Raw genomic sequence first — 13,648 nt, forward strand, 5'->3', positions numbered from 1 at the left:
TTGGTATACATAAAACAGTAGAGTAAATGGCACATAGCAAATCCTATAAAAGTACTAGTTATTACTACTAACATATCAGTTCTCAATATATGCCCAATTCTTACCTGGTACATTGTATAACCTTAAACATAAGAAAATAATCATGGAAGTAACTATTGGAATGAATTCTGGTATTTTCTTTTTTGTGTGTGTGTGACAGAGTCTCGCTCTGTCACCCAGGCTGGAGTGCAGTGGTGCAATCTCGGCTTACTAGAAGCTCTGCCTCCCAGGTTCACTCCATTCTCCTGCCTCAGCCTCCCAAGTAGCTGAGACTACAGGTGCCCGCCACCACACTCGGCTAATTTTTTTGTATTTTTAGTAGAGACAGGGTTTCACTGTGTTAGCCAGGATGGTCTCAATCTCCTGACCCTGTGATGCGCCCTCCTCAGCCTCCCAAAATGAATTCTGGTATTTTAAGCCCATTTCATAAGACCAATAGTGTTGCCCAGTCTACTCATATTCACACAATACTTCTACATATACCGTGGTCTTTATGAGGGGTTGAAAACATAGAAAATAAAATGCAAATCATAAGATGTCCATTAAAATAGTCTACCTTTTTCCTTTGATAGCCATTAATTCTTCTTGAAATGTATTGAGAAATATTTTATAATAGATACACAAAAAGGCATAAGCTATAATTAGAAAACACCGTATAACTATCTCATAGATTAAGAAATAGGCCGGGCGCGGTGGCTCAAGCCTGTAATCCCAGCACTTTGGGAGGCTGAGACGGGCGGATCACGAGGTCAGGAGATTGAGACCATCCTGGCTAACACAGTGAAACCCCGTCTCTACTAAAAAATACAAAAAACTAGCCGGGCGAGGTGGCGGGCGCCTGTAGTCCCAGCTACTCGAGAGGCTGAGGCAGGAGAATGGCGTAAACCCGGGAGGCGGAGCTTGCAGTGAGCTGGGATCCGGCCACTGCACTCCAGCCCGGGTGACAAAGCGAGACTCCGTCTCAAAAAAAAAAAGAAAGAAAAGAAATAGAAAATTACCGATATTGGAGAAATAAACCCCTTGTGTATCACTACCACCTTCAGAGGCAATCATTATCCTGAATTTGTCATTACAATTTCATGGATTTCTTTATATTTTTCTGCATATGTGTCCCTAACTAATATGTAGAATCTTTACACGTGTTTCATCGCGACTGAAACAAGATTTTTTTCTCTCTCATTCAAGAAACAAGAGAAACATTTTTGAATATTTCAGCAGCTTAGTTTTTTGTTTGCTTTTCATTTTCTAAGTTCAACATTATGTTGATGAAGACCCCTATACAAGTACGTCAGAGTCAGCTCATTAATTTTCACTGCTGTGTAATACATTACAGTCTATAAATTAGTCATAATTTACACATAGAGTTTCTCTCATGAATTTTTTTATGTTTTCTTACTAAAAACAATGCTGCAATGAATACTCATGTGCCTGTTTTCTTGTGCATCTGTGTTTCTCCAAATTATACTTTGAGAAGCATAATGATGGATTAGTGGGCTAAGCATATCTTCCCCATTGCTGAATATCACCAAAGAGCAATTGGCTTCCCACAGCAGTGTATATCGGTTCCCATTGTTTCACATTCATGTCAGCCTTTGGTATTTCAAGGATTACTGTATTGTTTTTTTCAATGTAATGAGTACCAACTCTACTATTTCATGTGATCTGTGATCCTCACAAGAAACCGCTAAAGACAGGCTTTATAGGAAATGTAACAAACTCCAGCTATGGTCTAATATAACATCATATAACATCATAAATAGGAAACAGCCACACCCAATGAGACAACTGCTGTGCCATTTCTTTCTCCCACCAACCCAACTATAGTAACTATTTGAAAACATAGATAGGCATAGGCTTCTGACTCCAGCATCAATCTCTGCCTTAGCTGGGCTGAAACACACCAAATTCAGATTTACATAGAAGGAAAAGCATCTACATACAGTTCAGGGGATCATAATGGGCATGCAATTCTCATTTCAGCACTGGCTTGGGTACTTTTATATTTATATTTAAATATAAATATGTAGTCACTTATAAATATCTTTTTCTCACCTTTAAGACAACTCAGTCCACTGGGAGCGCCCTCAGAAACCTAAGGCACCAGTGGGGCATTTTTACGAACCCCAGGCTCCCTCTGCTGAGGTGGAGATGACATCCTATGTGCTCCTCGCTTACCTCACGGCCCAGCCAGCCCCAACCTCGGAGGACCTGATCTCTGCAACCAACATCGTGAAGTGGGTCACGAAGCAGCAGAATTCCCAGGGCGGTTTCTCCTCCACCCAGGTTGGTGATTTGCCAAAACCTTTGATTTCACCTTCAGGCAGCAAAAGATTTGAACAAAAAAGAAACAAACACATCCAAGAAGAAAAAAATAAAGATGACAATAACTTGAAATGAGGTAAAGTTTTCAGTATCCAAGGATAATGGGAAATAAAAGCAAATGAAAGTCAAAAAGGGCCCAAAGGAAATGCTCAGAATTCCGGCACCCCATCACTGTGTAATCCTTCTATTTCCCGTAACAGCACTGCCTTCCTCAAGCAGCAGTGGAGCATCAGCAGAATGAAAGAGATGTCTCCTGCCATTCTCCTGGAAGCTATAGGGTCTCTTTCAAACTGTTCAAAGGAACTCTACTCAAAATCCTCCAACAACCTCTCCTCACAAATCTCTCCATTCTTCGGTCCCCTTTAATAGGCTTTTTTCAAAACTACACATTTTGTGCTTCCCCTATTCAACCTTTTTTTTTTTTTTTTCTTGAGACAGAGTCTTTCTCTGTCACCCAGGCTGGAATGCAGTGGTGCGATCTTGGCTCACTGCAACCTCCACCCACAGGTTCAAGCAATTCTCGTGCCTCAGCCTCCCGAGTAGCTAGGATTACAGTCATGTGCCACCATGCCTGGCTAATTTTTGTATTTTTAGTTGAGACGAGGTTTCACCATGTTGCCCAGGCTGATCTTGAACTCCTGAGCTCGGGCAACCCGCCCACCTTGGCCTCACAAAGTGCGAGGATTACAGGTGTAAGCCGCTGCGTCCAGCCCCCTGTTCACCTCATAATACACAAACGTTTATTCATCAGGAGCATAAAGAACTGTCTTGATTCATCCAACCTCCTAAGTCTAGCTATATAACCATGTATCTGAACAATTCATCGATATATACACAGCAGGAAGTTTTATCTTCAGAGAATTTAGATGTTTGCTTATATACCCTAAAACAGAAAAAGTGTGACAAAGTGGCATTCCATCCTATTTCCATTGTATTAATCTTTCATCATATGAATGAAAAAAACTAAGTAATTTTGTTAAAGGTTATCATTCATTTCTTAGAAATATATTATTTGAAGGAGGCCATCCAGGTTCAATGTTGATGAGGATACCTACCAGCAGACATTCACTGGGAACAGGAAATCACCCAATAAAAAGGGAAAACCAAATAAAAATGTCATTCAATCTGTAAGATAATTATAATATTCACCTTTTATTTCTTTTGGAGAAACTGAAGCATGACTCTGCTCATGGCTGCAAAGAACCTTGGGTTCTCTCCAGGACACTGACCTCAGCAACTGAGCAGTTTAATATGGGAGAGAGCCAGACTGAACTTTGCTTGGATGATGGCAGATACGACCACAGTAGTCAAGAAAGACGTGTTAGCAAATAGCTGATGCCAATAACTGATTATCATTCACATATATTTTCCATATTCCATGTTCCACATATACTTACAGAGAGAAAAGGATCAATTTTCTGATAAATAAACGTGTAGTCCAAGGTAGATATTTGAATGTTATGGCTCTTCAACTATCTAAAGATTAGAATCAATCTTGAAATTAGAGCTCCAATATTTAAGTAGTGAGGGAAGTAGGAAATCAAAGTCCGCCACATGGGTCTTTGAAAAATATCTCAGCCCTCAAAGCTTTAAAATACCCAGTGGGTTCTCTCACTCATCTATCTCTTCCAGGACACAGTGGTGGCTCTCCATGCTCTGTCCAAATATGGAGCAGCCACATTTACCAGAACTGGGAAGGCTGCACAGGTGACTATCCAGTCTTCAGGGACATTTTCCAACAACTTCCAAGTGGACAACAGCAACCGCCTGTTACTGCAGCAGGTCTCACTACCAGAGCTGCCTGGGGAATACAGCATGAAAGTGACAGGCGAAGGATGTGTCTACCTCCAGGTGAGACTCTTGGGCAGGTGAGGACAGAGGACAGATGAGGACAGCAGCTGTTCTCACTGAGAAATCCTAACTCAGAAAGCAATGGGGCAAACCAGAGAAAGAGTTAGGGAAGTTGAGAGGAGTTCTGGGAAAGGGCAAAAAACTGATTTTGTCTTTGATGTTCCATAGACATCCTTGAAATACAATATTCACCCAGAAAAGGAAGCGTTCCCATTCGCGTTAGGGGTGCAGACTCTGCCTGAAACTTGTGACGAACCCAAAGCCCACACCAGCTTCCAAATCTCACTAAGTGTCAGGTAAGACCTTCTGACTGTATCACCTAATCCTAAGAATAACCACCAATCGTCGTACTGGAACTCCTCTTTAAGTAAAGCAGTACAACAGTAGATGTTTGCACTATTTGTTAAAAATGCAATGTATTCTCTTAAGTTGATACGATATAATTTCTCAATGATGGGGTTTACATTGTCCATCCAGGATCTATCATTGTGCAACCTCATTGTTTAAAGGGTAATAATTTCCCTCAATAACAACTAAATAAATATTACCCATTGTCTCTGACCTGAATTCCTTGTTATGTAATGAAATCCTATATTATTCTTGCTTTATTGAAGACGGAGATGAAGAATTGAAAAGTTTGACTAGAAAGAAGTAGTGACTCTTTAGTTAGAATTCCTACTGGCAATAAATACATTTCAGGTTATATATGATATAATTAATTTTGGGGGAAGGTATACTTATATGCATCAATATTTAAATAGCTGCAGATCTGACAAAAAATTATCTCTCCACAAACATATAACTTGGTTGGGAATACTATTCAGGAAAACAGTTAAGACAAAATCTATGTAACAAATAACTGGCATACATCAAAAAGAATGAGATCATGACCTTTGCAGGAACATTGATGGAGATGGAGGTCATTATCCTTAGCAAACTAACACAGGAACAGAAAACTAAACACTGCACATTCTCATTTGTAAGTGGGAGCTAAAGGATAAGAACACATGGACACAAAATGGAGAACAACAGACACCAGAGCCTACTTGAGGGTGAAGGATGGGAGGAGGGAGAGGATCAGAAAAAATAACAATTGAGTACAAAATTTAGTACCCAAGTGATAAAGTAATCTGTACACCAAACCCCCGTGACATGAGTTTACCTAGATAAGAAACCTGCACGTGTACGCCTGAACCTAAAAGTTAAATATATATATATATTTTTTCATTTAATTTGGCATATATATATGCCAAAAAATAAATTAAGCCGTCCAAATTTCAGATGCAAACTCTCAGGGACAAGACGCTAGGTGTTTCTAAGTGTTTTGTTGAAAGTCAGTGTTTAAGTAAACATTATAAATTATTGTTGGTTTTGTAAATAATGTAGACTGAAATTTATTATTCATAATATACATCATTTTGTCAGCTGAAAGACAATAAAATTAAATAAATAAAATAATGGGCATAGATTAGAGATCACAAACAGCCTATGCCTCACCTGTAGAGCTTTCTTAAAATGCAGATCCTCAGCTCGGCACAGTGGCTCAGGCCTATAATCCCAGCACTTTGGGAGGCCAAGGCAGGCAGATCACCTGAGGTCAGGAGTTTAAGACCAGCCTGACCAACATGGAGAAACCCTGTCTCTATTAAAAATACAAAATTCGTCGGGCGTGGTGGCAAATGCCTGTAATCCCAGCTACTCGGGAGGCTGAGGCAGGAGAATTGCTTGAACCCAGGAGGCGGAGGTTGTGGTGAGCCGAGATCATGCCATTGCACTCCAGCCTGGGCAATAAGAGCAAAACACTCCATCAAAAAAAAAAAAAAAAAAAAAAAATGCAGATCCTCAGCCTCCACACTGTAGAAATTCTGATTCATCGGGTCTAGAGCAGGGCCTGGTCTCGGTGGCTTCAATAGGCTTCCTAAAATTCTATACACACCACTTTTACAAACCACTGGGATAAGATATTTGGGAAGACTTACATGTACCTTTTAGAGCTGTGGAATGCTTAACATGGACATAGAAGAAGAAAATATTTAAAAACACAGAAAACGCTAATCCTTTCCTTCCATGGATCCTCAGTTATACCGGGAGCCGCTCTGCCTCCAACATGGCGATCGTTGATGTGAAGATGGTCTCTGGCTTTATTCCCCTGAAGCCAACAGTGAAAATGGTAGGTTTATCATAACCCCAGAATGCCCTGTTTGATTTAATGTTGTGTGTATCCCGAACATAAGACAATACTAATATTAAAACACTACGAAAATCAATCAATATCAAAGCGTTACGCTTTTTCCAAGCTCAGAAATATAATCACGTGTTGGTATGAATGCTCACAATGTGCAGAGCCGTGCGCTAGGACCCCTGACTACAAGAAAAGATTGTCAGCAGGTGTTTTTCAGTTTCTTCTTAGCTCAGAATTTTGTTAAGAAGATAAAACATGTGAACATGAACCAGTGAAAAATATGAAAATGACTGGCATAAACTATAAGTATTACAGAAGTTAAAAGAATAATAGAGCAAGCAAAACAGGAAAAAACTCCTTATGAAGAAATAGAAACTGAATTGAACTTTGAAATATGAGTGACTACCAAGTTTAGAATACTTAGCTGTCTTTTCGTCAGATAAATAACTTTACACATTGGTCCTGTGTCATACTGATATTGAACCCTTTATGCCTTTCATTTTTAATTGTATTACATTATATCTTTGCTTACAAAAAGCATTTGAAGAATTCTATCCTCAGGGTTATTTTGGCAATACAAAATAGTTTTTCTGTGGATTCCCCAGGGGTTTCATCTATTTATTAACATTTGTGGTGTTTCAATTTTCTTCAGCTTGAAAGATCTAACCATGTGAGCCGGACAGAAGTCAGCAACAACCATGTCTTGATTTACCTGGATAAGGTAAGAGACCTTCCAGTCTATCTGCAAAAAACAAACAAACAAACAAACAAAAAAAAAAACGTAGATAATAATCCTCCAAGGGAACATCTGGGAAGGTAAATGCATTTTAGAAACATCACTTCCATGCTAGAAATTTCAGAATTCTAATGTTAACTCTAAAAGAATGTTCTCCTCTCCTTTATTTGTGTTTCACCAGGCATTATGGATAGAAGTGGCTTATTAGGATTTTGGGATATGAATATTCCTAAAACCCCATAACCAAGAAATCTTCACAGAATGTGTTTATTATGCTGACAGGTTATTTTGATACACAGTAATGTAAGGAAGTAGCACCTGTGATTAGTCCATTATTAGTTAATTATCAACATAACAACAATATGAAAGGAAAAAAAGCTGTCAATCTCCACAAGGACTTGAACCATAAAATAATAAGACTAGTTCACCAATAAACCAATCTGATTTTATAGATACGTGTGGTAGGAGAGTTTGTTCATGCACATGTTGATGGGAATTATGGTTTACAAATTTTATGAAATTTAAGCCTGGAAAGATCCACCTTTTAGATGCCTCCTTGAGTCTACACAAGTATTCCTGCAAGACAGAGAAGTGAAGCTATACCAAATCTCTGGATATTTAAAAATGAACACAGTCATCCAATAAAAAAGTATGTATCATTTACCCCCATGAAACGAGCTATGTATTGGCATTGACAGAAATATATCTGTTGTGTTAGTTATTTAAGAAATAATCTGGAGAATTTATCATCCCCTCTGAGAGATTTCTGCACAATGTAATTAAGGACCCTATAGTGTGCTGTAGGATGATAAGGCTTTTCCCCAAAAAACAGGTGAATACTTAAACTAATTCAAAGAGAGAAGAAAGCTTCCTGAAAGGTCATTTAATTGACTTTTGCTTTCCAGGTGTCAAATCAGACACTGAGCTTGTTCTTCACGGTTCTGCAAGATGTCCCAGTAAGAGATCTGAAGCCAGCCATAGTGAAAGTCTATGATTACTACGAGACGGGTGAGTGAGAGTGAGTTTCACACAGAAATATTTAATCCCTGATCACAGAAATTCAGATTTGGGAGATGTGTTGGGGCTATTTATTACATTAAGTAATTACATTATCACTTCATTTTGTCTCCATCGAGTCTGATGCTCCTCTTTTTGTCTCTTATACACACATTGTAGAAACAACCTACGTTATAAATATATCAGCTACTAACACGAAACACCTGTGGGATATTCAGTTCCCTTTTCATCAAACAAATAGACTGTATGACTATGAGATTTAAGTAAGTAGAACATCTGAAGAGTCCTTCAGGAGTTTGGGATAAAAGAAAATATAGAACACTATATTTGAAAGGAGAATATAAGGTAGCAAGCAATGCATCAAATGAGTGATGCTAATGTTTCTGGTACAATACTGTTCTTCCCACAACAAACTCCTTCCTTGGTCTGTATCCCACAGATGTTTGCTTTCTTTCTCACTTCATGTAATGATTTCTGGTTTTTTGTTGGTTTTTCTCTTTTCCAGATGAGTTTGCAATTGCTGAATACAATGCTCCTTGCAGCAAAGGTAAGTCACTCACACTCCTTCAAAAGGCAGTCAGAGCTCCTTCAGCTTGTCTCCCAAACCTTCTCCTTCATAAAACCCTGGGTAAATATTTGTCAAAAACATCAGATTACTCACACTGCACATTATTATAGACAAACACATTTACTGGAGAGGGCCACTGACTCTGTCAAACCTCAGACAGTCCATAGGATTGCTTATGGGTAAAGATTTGTAATAGATTTGGGTTCCCACTGTACTGATTAGGTTTCTTTGGGCACTGTGCCACTCAGAACTAAGGGAAAGAAAACTCTCTGCTTATGGAGACCCAAGTCTGTCTTAATTTTTTTTCTTTTCAATATCACAGATCTTGGAAATGCTTGAAGACCACAAGGCTGAAAACTGCTTTGCTGGAGTCCTGTTTTCTGAGCTCCACAGAAGACACATGTTTTTGTATCTTTAAAGACTTGATGAATAAACATTTTTTCTGGTCAATGTCTTTCCCTGTTTCCTGTTCATTCAATAAATATCTTTTTACATTTCCATATGATTCCCAATAGAACACTAAGATAAAACTTAAAGGAATCAAGTGCTGAGGGACTTCAGAGTACAAAAAAAAAAAAAAAAGATACAGTGATGTTGGTATGAGTAGGCTTCATGTAAGGACTGTGGGGAAAGAAGAAAGTATTGGGTTATATACTAGGAAGGTGGTTATGGAAATACCCTATGAAAAACCCGAAGAGTGAATTTTTATGAGAAAACAAGACGGGCTTCACCAGAAAAGACATTTTACATTAAAATGAAGTAGAATGGAATACAACATTGAACAGGTCATAATGGGAGGCAGGATAATTGGGACCTGACCTGAATTGGGAGTTGTGTGTCCTGTGTTACACCAAAATCTGCCACTGATGAGAGTCATCAGTCAGTTACCCTGGGGTCTCAGATTCAATAATAGATGAGCTGAAAGTAATGAAGGGAGGGTTCATGCAGAAGCAAGTTTTCTCCGAAGAAGGAATGTGTATGACTCAAAGTCCAAATAGGAGTATTATATTGGAGCATGTTTCTTCTGGAACTTTGAGCCAGGATGAAAGGATAGCTGTAAAGTCAAGGAGATATTCTGATGCAGAAATCAGTTCTCTCAACATCTGATGTCTGATGATGTCTGATGTCTCACAACATTTCTTTAGTCTATTTTTAAATTATATAATTTTCTTTGCAGTAAGTATTGCAACATGTATTTCCATTCTATGGAAGGAGAAGCAAAAGCTTCAGGAGTTTTTAAAGAAGTTGGAAAGATTAAAGCAGGAGGATTGAACCAAGAGAGTCTGAGGACAATGCTAGGAGTCCTACTCTTCATTTGGCACAAAAATGACAATGTTTAGTTAGGCAGAAGGTGAGTATGGATTGTATAAACTAAGAACCGGAAAGGACTTTGAAGTTCCAGCAATCCTCAGCTCTGTCTCCAGGCTAGACAAAATAAGAAATAACAGCTATCACTTCTGTGTGGTGCTTATTCTGTAAGCACCACACAGACATTAACATATCAGCATCATGGGATCCTTGAGGTGTCACTTTCCTAGCCAGTCTGGTGGCACCTTTGCCTGAGATTTTCTCTGGGCCCACTGGGCTACTTCCGCCCACTCGCATTTGCTGGCAACCTGAGTCCCGGATCCAAGAGAGACTGAGACAGGGGTGCAGCGGAGAGGGGCATGCTAGGGGTGTGTGAGCAAGCGTGGCCACCGTGCAGTCACACACGCCAGCTGGTGCCTGGGTTGGGCAGCTGCAGGCACCAGCACAGGCTGTGAGGCGGCTGGACCAGGCACACAACAAACAGCTTCCCCTGGACCAGGTGCACCACAAGCAGCTTCCCACAGTGGCACGGGGGAATGCAGTGACATCAACCAGGGCCCCAAAGAGAGAGTCACAGCCCGGGCTCAAGGAGCTCCCAGGTCTGGGCTCTCCAGAGGGCCGCAGCTCTTCTCTCGCTGCGGGGAGCAAGGTGCATGTTGCAGCCCTGTTTGTGTTAAGGCTCTTTTAGCCTTGCTGTGCGGCTCCTCAGCTCCTGCATCAAGCAGACAAGTGGAGAATGAGACAGATGAAGAGGAGCATTATTCAGCAATGGAACAGAAGGATGAGGAAGACGAAGAGGAAGGAGAACCGCAGTTAGTAGCTCCTTTCCACAGCCAGGGTGTCCTTTCCACAGCAAGGGTGTCCCGAGTGTTTAGCTTCTAGCAGAAAGGAGACCCTGGAGTGAGCGGCTCCTCTCTGCAAACAGGTCTTCCCATTGAGTGTTAAGCTTTCAGCAAAGAGGAGGTCCTAGAACGGGTAGTTTCTCTCCACAGGAAGGTCATCCGTTGTCTTCCCATGCTCTCTTCCAATCTAGCTGAGTCCACGTGATTTTATGAGCCTCAGAGGGAAGGAAATGCCTGCTGATTGGTCCATGGGCAGCCACGGGTGGGCCCAGGGAACACCACCACAAGTTCCCTCTCTGGTCTGCAGGCTTCAGGCCCTCCCCGGCTTGAGGGTGGGGCTTCACTGACGACCCACCCCCTTCCACCCAGGAACCTGTCTGCCTCCTGCTCCCAGGCTGTTCATGCTAAGGGGCGCCTGTAAGCCAGTGCCCAGCTATCTTCAGCCCCCTCTCGGCCTCCCTCCCGTGCTTGCTGGTGTCCAAGTTCCGGAGGGGGCCGAGACGGCAGGGGACTGGCGTGTCAGTGCTGTCCTGAGCGTGTGCACACTCAGCGACGCTGTGACAGTACGCAGGCTCGGCCCGATCTTGCCCTGAGAAGAGAGCGGGTGCTAACAGTGGAGAGAAGCCAGGCAGCGGGAGCAGGCACCCTAGAGCCCGCAGTGGGCAGGGGGCTTTGCTGGGCCTCCTAGAGCACAGAAATTCCACAGCCGCGGCAGGGTGTGCAGCTCCAGTGGCGCCTCCTTGCAGCCTGGGGTGATGGGCGGGAGCGGGGCGGGGAGGAGGGGGGCGCTCCAGGTCCTCCGTAGGCCCGGGTCGGCGTCCGGAGCAGGGGTGACGTTGCTGCAAGTTCCTCCAGTGGTCCTGGGGCTCAGGGGCAGCCCAGGACTCTCCCTCGCCCGGCTCACGGCCCTGCCTGGGGGGCGCCTCCGGGAGCAGATCGCGGGCCCTGGGGCCTGGCCGTCTGGAGCGTCTAGCTCGGCGGTCACCCCAATGCCGGGCGGACCCTGGAGACGTGCCCCGGGCGGCCCTACTCAGAGCTTCCTCCCAAGGCGCAGGAACGCGGCGCTGTAGGGATGTGCGCGGTGGCCACACCGCTGGCCGGGTCCCCAAAGCGGGCCCCGTTCCCACTTCCCACCCCGGCCCCGAAGACTGGCCCAGTTCCGCGCCCTGGGCCCAGTTCCCGAGCTTCGTGTGCGAGCACCGCACCGCCCTGGGCCCAGCTCCGCCTTGGGGCACCTCTCTGTCTGCCCCTCCGTGCCCGACTACATTGCTGCCCCTCCAGCGGGGGACTCAGCCCGGTCAATCGCGGCGGCTTGCAGGGCGGCAGGCTCCGGGGGGACTCCCGGGGCCGGCTCCAGGGACTGTTCCCCTCCTCCCCACGCCCCCCGCGGCTGGGGGGAGCGGCGACGTAGGGCCAGGGTCCGGAGCCGCGGAGCCTCCGGGCCTGGGAGCAGGTCCCCCCATCCGGCAACGCGAGGGTGGTGGCGGCGGAGTCGGCTGCCTTGGGATCTCAAGGCACAGGGGACGCCAGGCACAGACGTCCCAAAGCAGTAACTGCCGCTCCCGCAGCTGCTCCGCCGCCGCTGCCCACCCCTTCGCGCTGCAGCTGGCGTGATGGCAGCGGCAGCCCTGGACGCCCCACTGCAGCCACCATCAGCCTTGTGAAATAGGTACTACTTTAACAAATGAGGAAATTGAAGCAGAGACATGTAATTTGCCCAAAGTTACTAAGCTAGTAAGTGACAAAGCTAGAATTCAAGACCAAGAAGTCTAGTTTCCATGCTCTTAACTTCCAACCATGGTGACGCCTCAAACAACTTCAGACAAAAAGGCCAGGAGACAGCATATTTCAGAGCTTAATAAACATTATAATTAGCTGTCAAATTAAGTGTCAGTCCAGAGCACAGAACTTAAAAGAAATCAGAGTATGGCTATGGGAACAAGACAACAGGATTATAATAAATTTTACCTCTTAGTTCTAGTTTATTTCTTTGTTCATATGGAAATCGTTACTGAAAATGTACTTTAAGGATATGCTTGTTGCAAATCATTAGCTGTATCACTGACCAAGAGCGTTTATTCCTGAAATGCTAACTGATTGTCTACTATCTGCCAGGCACAATATCCCATGCTATAATACAAAATTAAACAAAATAGGATTCCTCCCTTAGAAAAACTCACCGCAGAGTAAAAGAAAAAGATACACTTCTGGGTCATTATAATGATCAGGTGCTCAAGTTATTCATTGCCCCGGTGGACTGGAGATACAATGGCCTTCTCAAGTTTTGGGGTATTACGCTCAAATTCATATGTGATACTGGAGAAAGGGCCTAATTACAACTAAAAATGGATTTCCCACCAGCCTGGTGGCATGGGAATCTTGGAATTAAAATTACGTAGAATTTTAAAAAGGAACGTATCTTCTACATCTGATTTTGTGAACTGAAATTTATGCTTTCCAGGAAAGCATATGGATACATGACAGGAAATGAAATGGAGACTTGTTGGGGTCAGTTTTATATAGAGTTTGTATTTTATTTTGAAATATGATATGGTGCTATTCTCTTGCATTTTGTTATATGTGACTCACCACCAACCCTATATTCCCCCATTTCAGGCCAGTTGGTCATAAGCATCCATTTGCCTCAGAGAATATTGGGATGTTATAACAAGAATACAAAGTTGGAAAGAAATAGAATATTTGAATTTACCCTGCAAGAATAAAAAGAATAAAATGGTTTTAAATTTATTTAGACCTTATTGTTTAATCAAGAATTCTGGCCA

At 43.0% G+C, this 13,648-nt stretch overlaps 2 protein-coding genes across 2 annotated transcripts in view; both read left to right on the top strand.

Annotated features, from left to right (window-relative positions):
- Positions 1–9,169, top strand: part of LOC111526637 (alpha-2-macroglobulin) — a 46,900-nt gene extending 37,731 nt beyond the window's left edge. Inside the window, exons 29-36 of the mRNA XM_023192438.2 lie at positions 2,099–2,322; positions 3,994–4,212; positions 4,381–4,508; positions 6,292–6,382; positions 7,047–7,115; positions 8,036–8,138; positions 8,653–8,694; positions 9,038–9,169. Of these exons, the coding sequence (XP_023048206.1) occupies positions 2,099–2,322; positions 3,994–4,212; positions 4,381–4,508; positions 6,292–6,382; positions 7,047–7,115; positions 8,036–8,138; positions 8,653–8,694; positions 9,038–9,054 (893 nt within the window). The 3' untranslated portion in view covers positions 9,055–9,169. The remainder of the gene's footprint in view (positions 1–2,098; positions 2,323–3,993; positions 4,213–4,380; positions 4,509–6,291; positions 6,383–7,046; positions 7,116–8,035; positions 8,139–8,652; positions 8,695–9,037) is intronic.
- Positions 9,170–11,620: 2,451 nt separating this feature from the next.
- LOC111526630 (putative uncharacterized protein encoded by LINC00612) lies at positions 11,621–12,479 on the top strand. The gene is given in 3 exon segments (XM_023192417.1): positions 11,621–11,845; positions 11,936–12,246; positions 12,248–12,479. Coding segments are annotated over 3 exon segments (768 nt in total).
- The last annotated feature ends 1,169 nt before the right edge of the window (positions 12,480–13,648 follow it).

Source organism: Piliocolobus tephrosceles, chromosome 10, assembly GCF_002776525.5.
Source record: "Piliocolobus tephrosceles isolate RC106 chromosome 10, ASM277652v3, whole genome shotgun sequence".
NCBI classification, from domain to species: Eukaryota; Metazoa; Chordata; class Mammalia; order Primates; family Cercopithecidae; genus Piliocolobus; species Piliocolobus tephrosceles.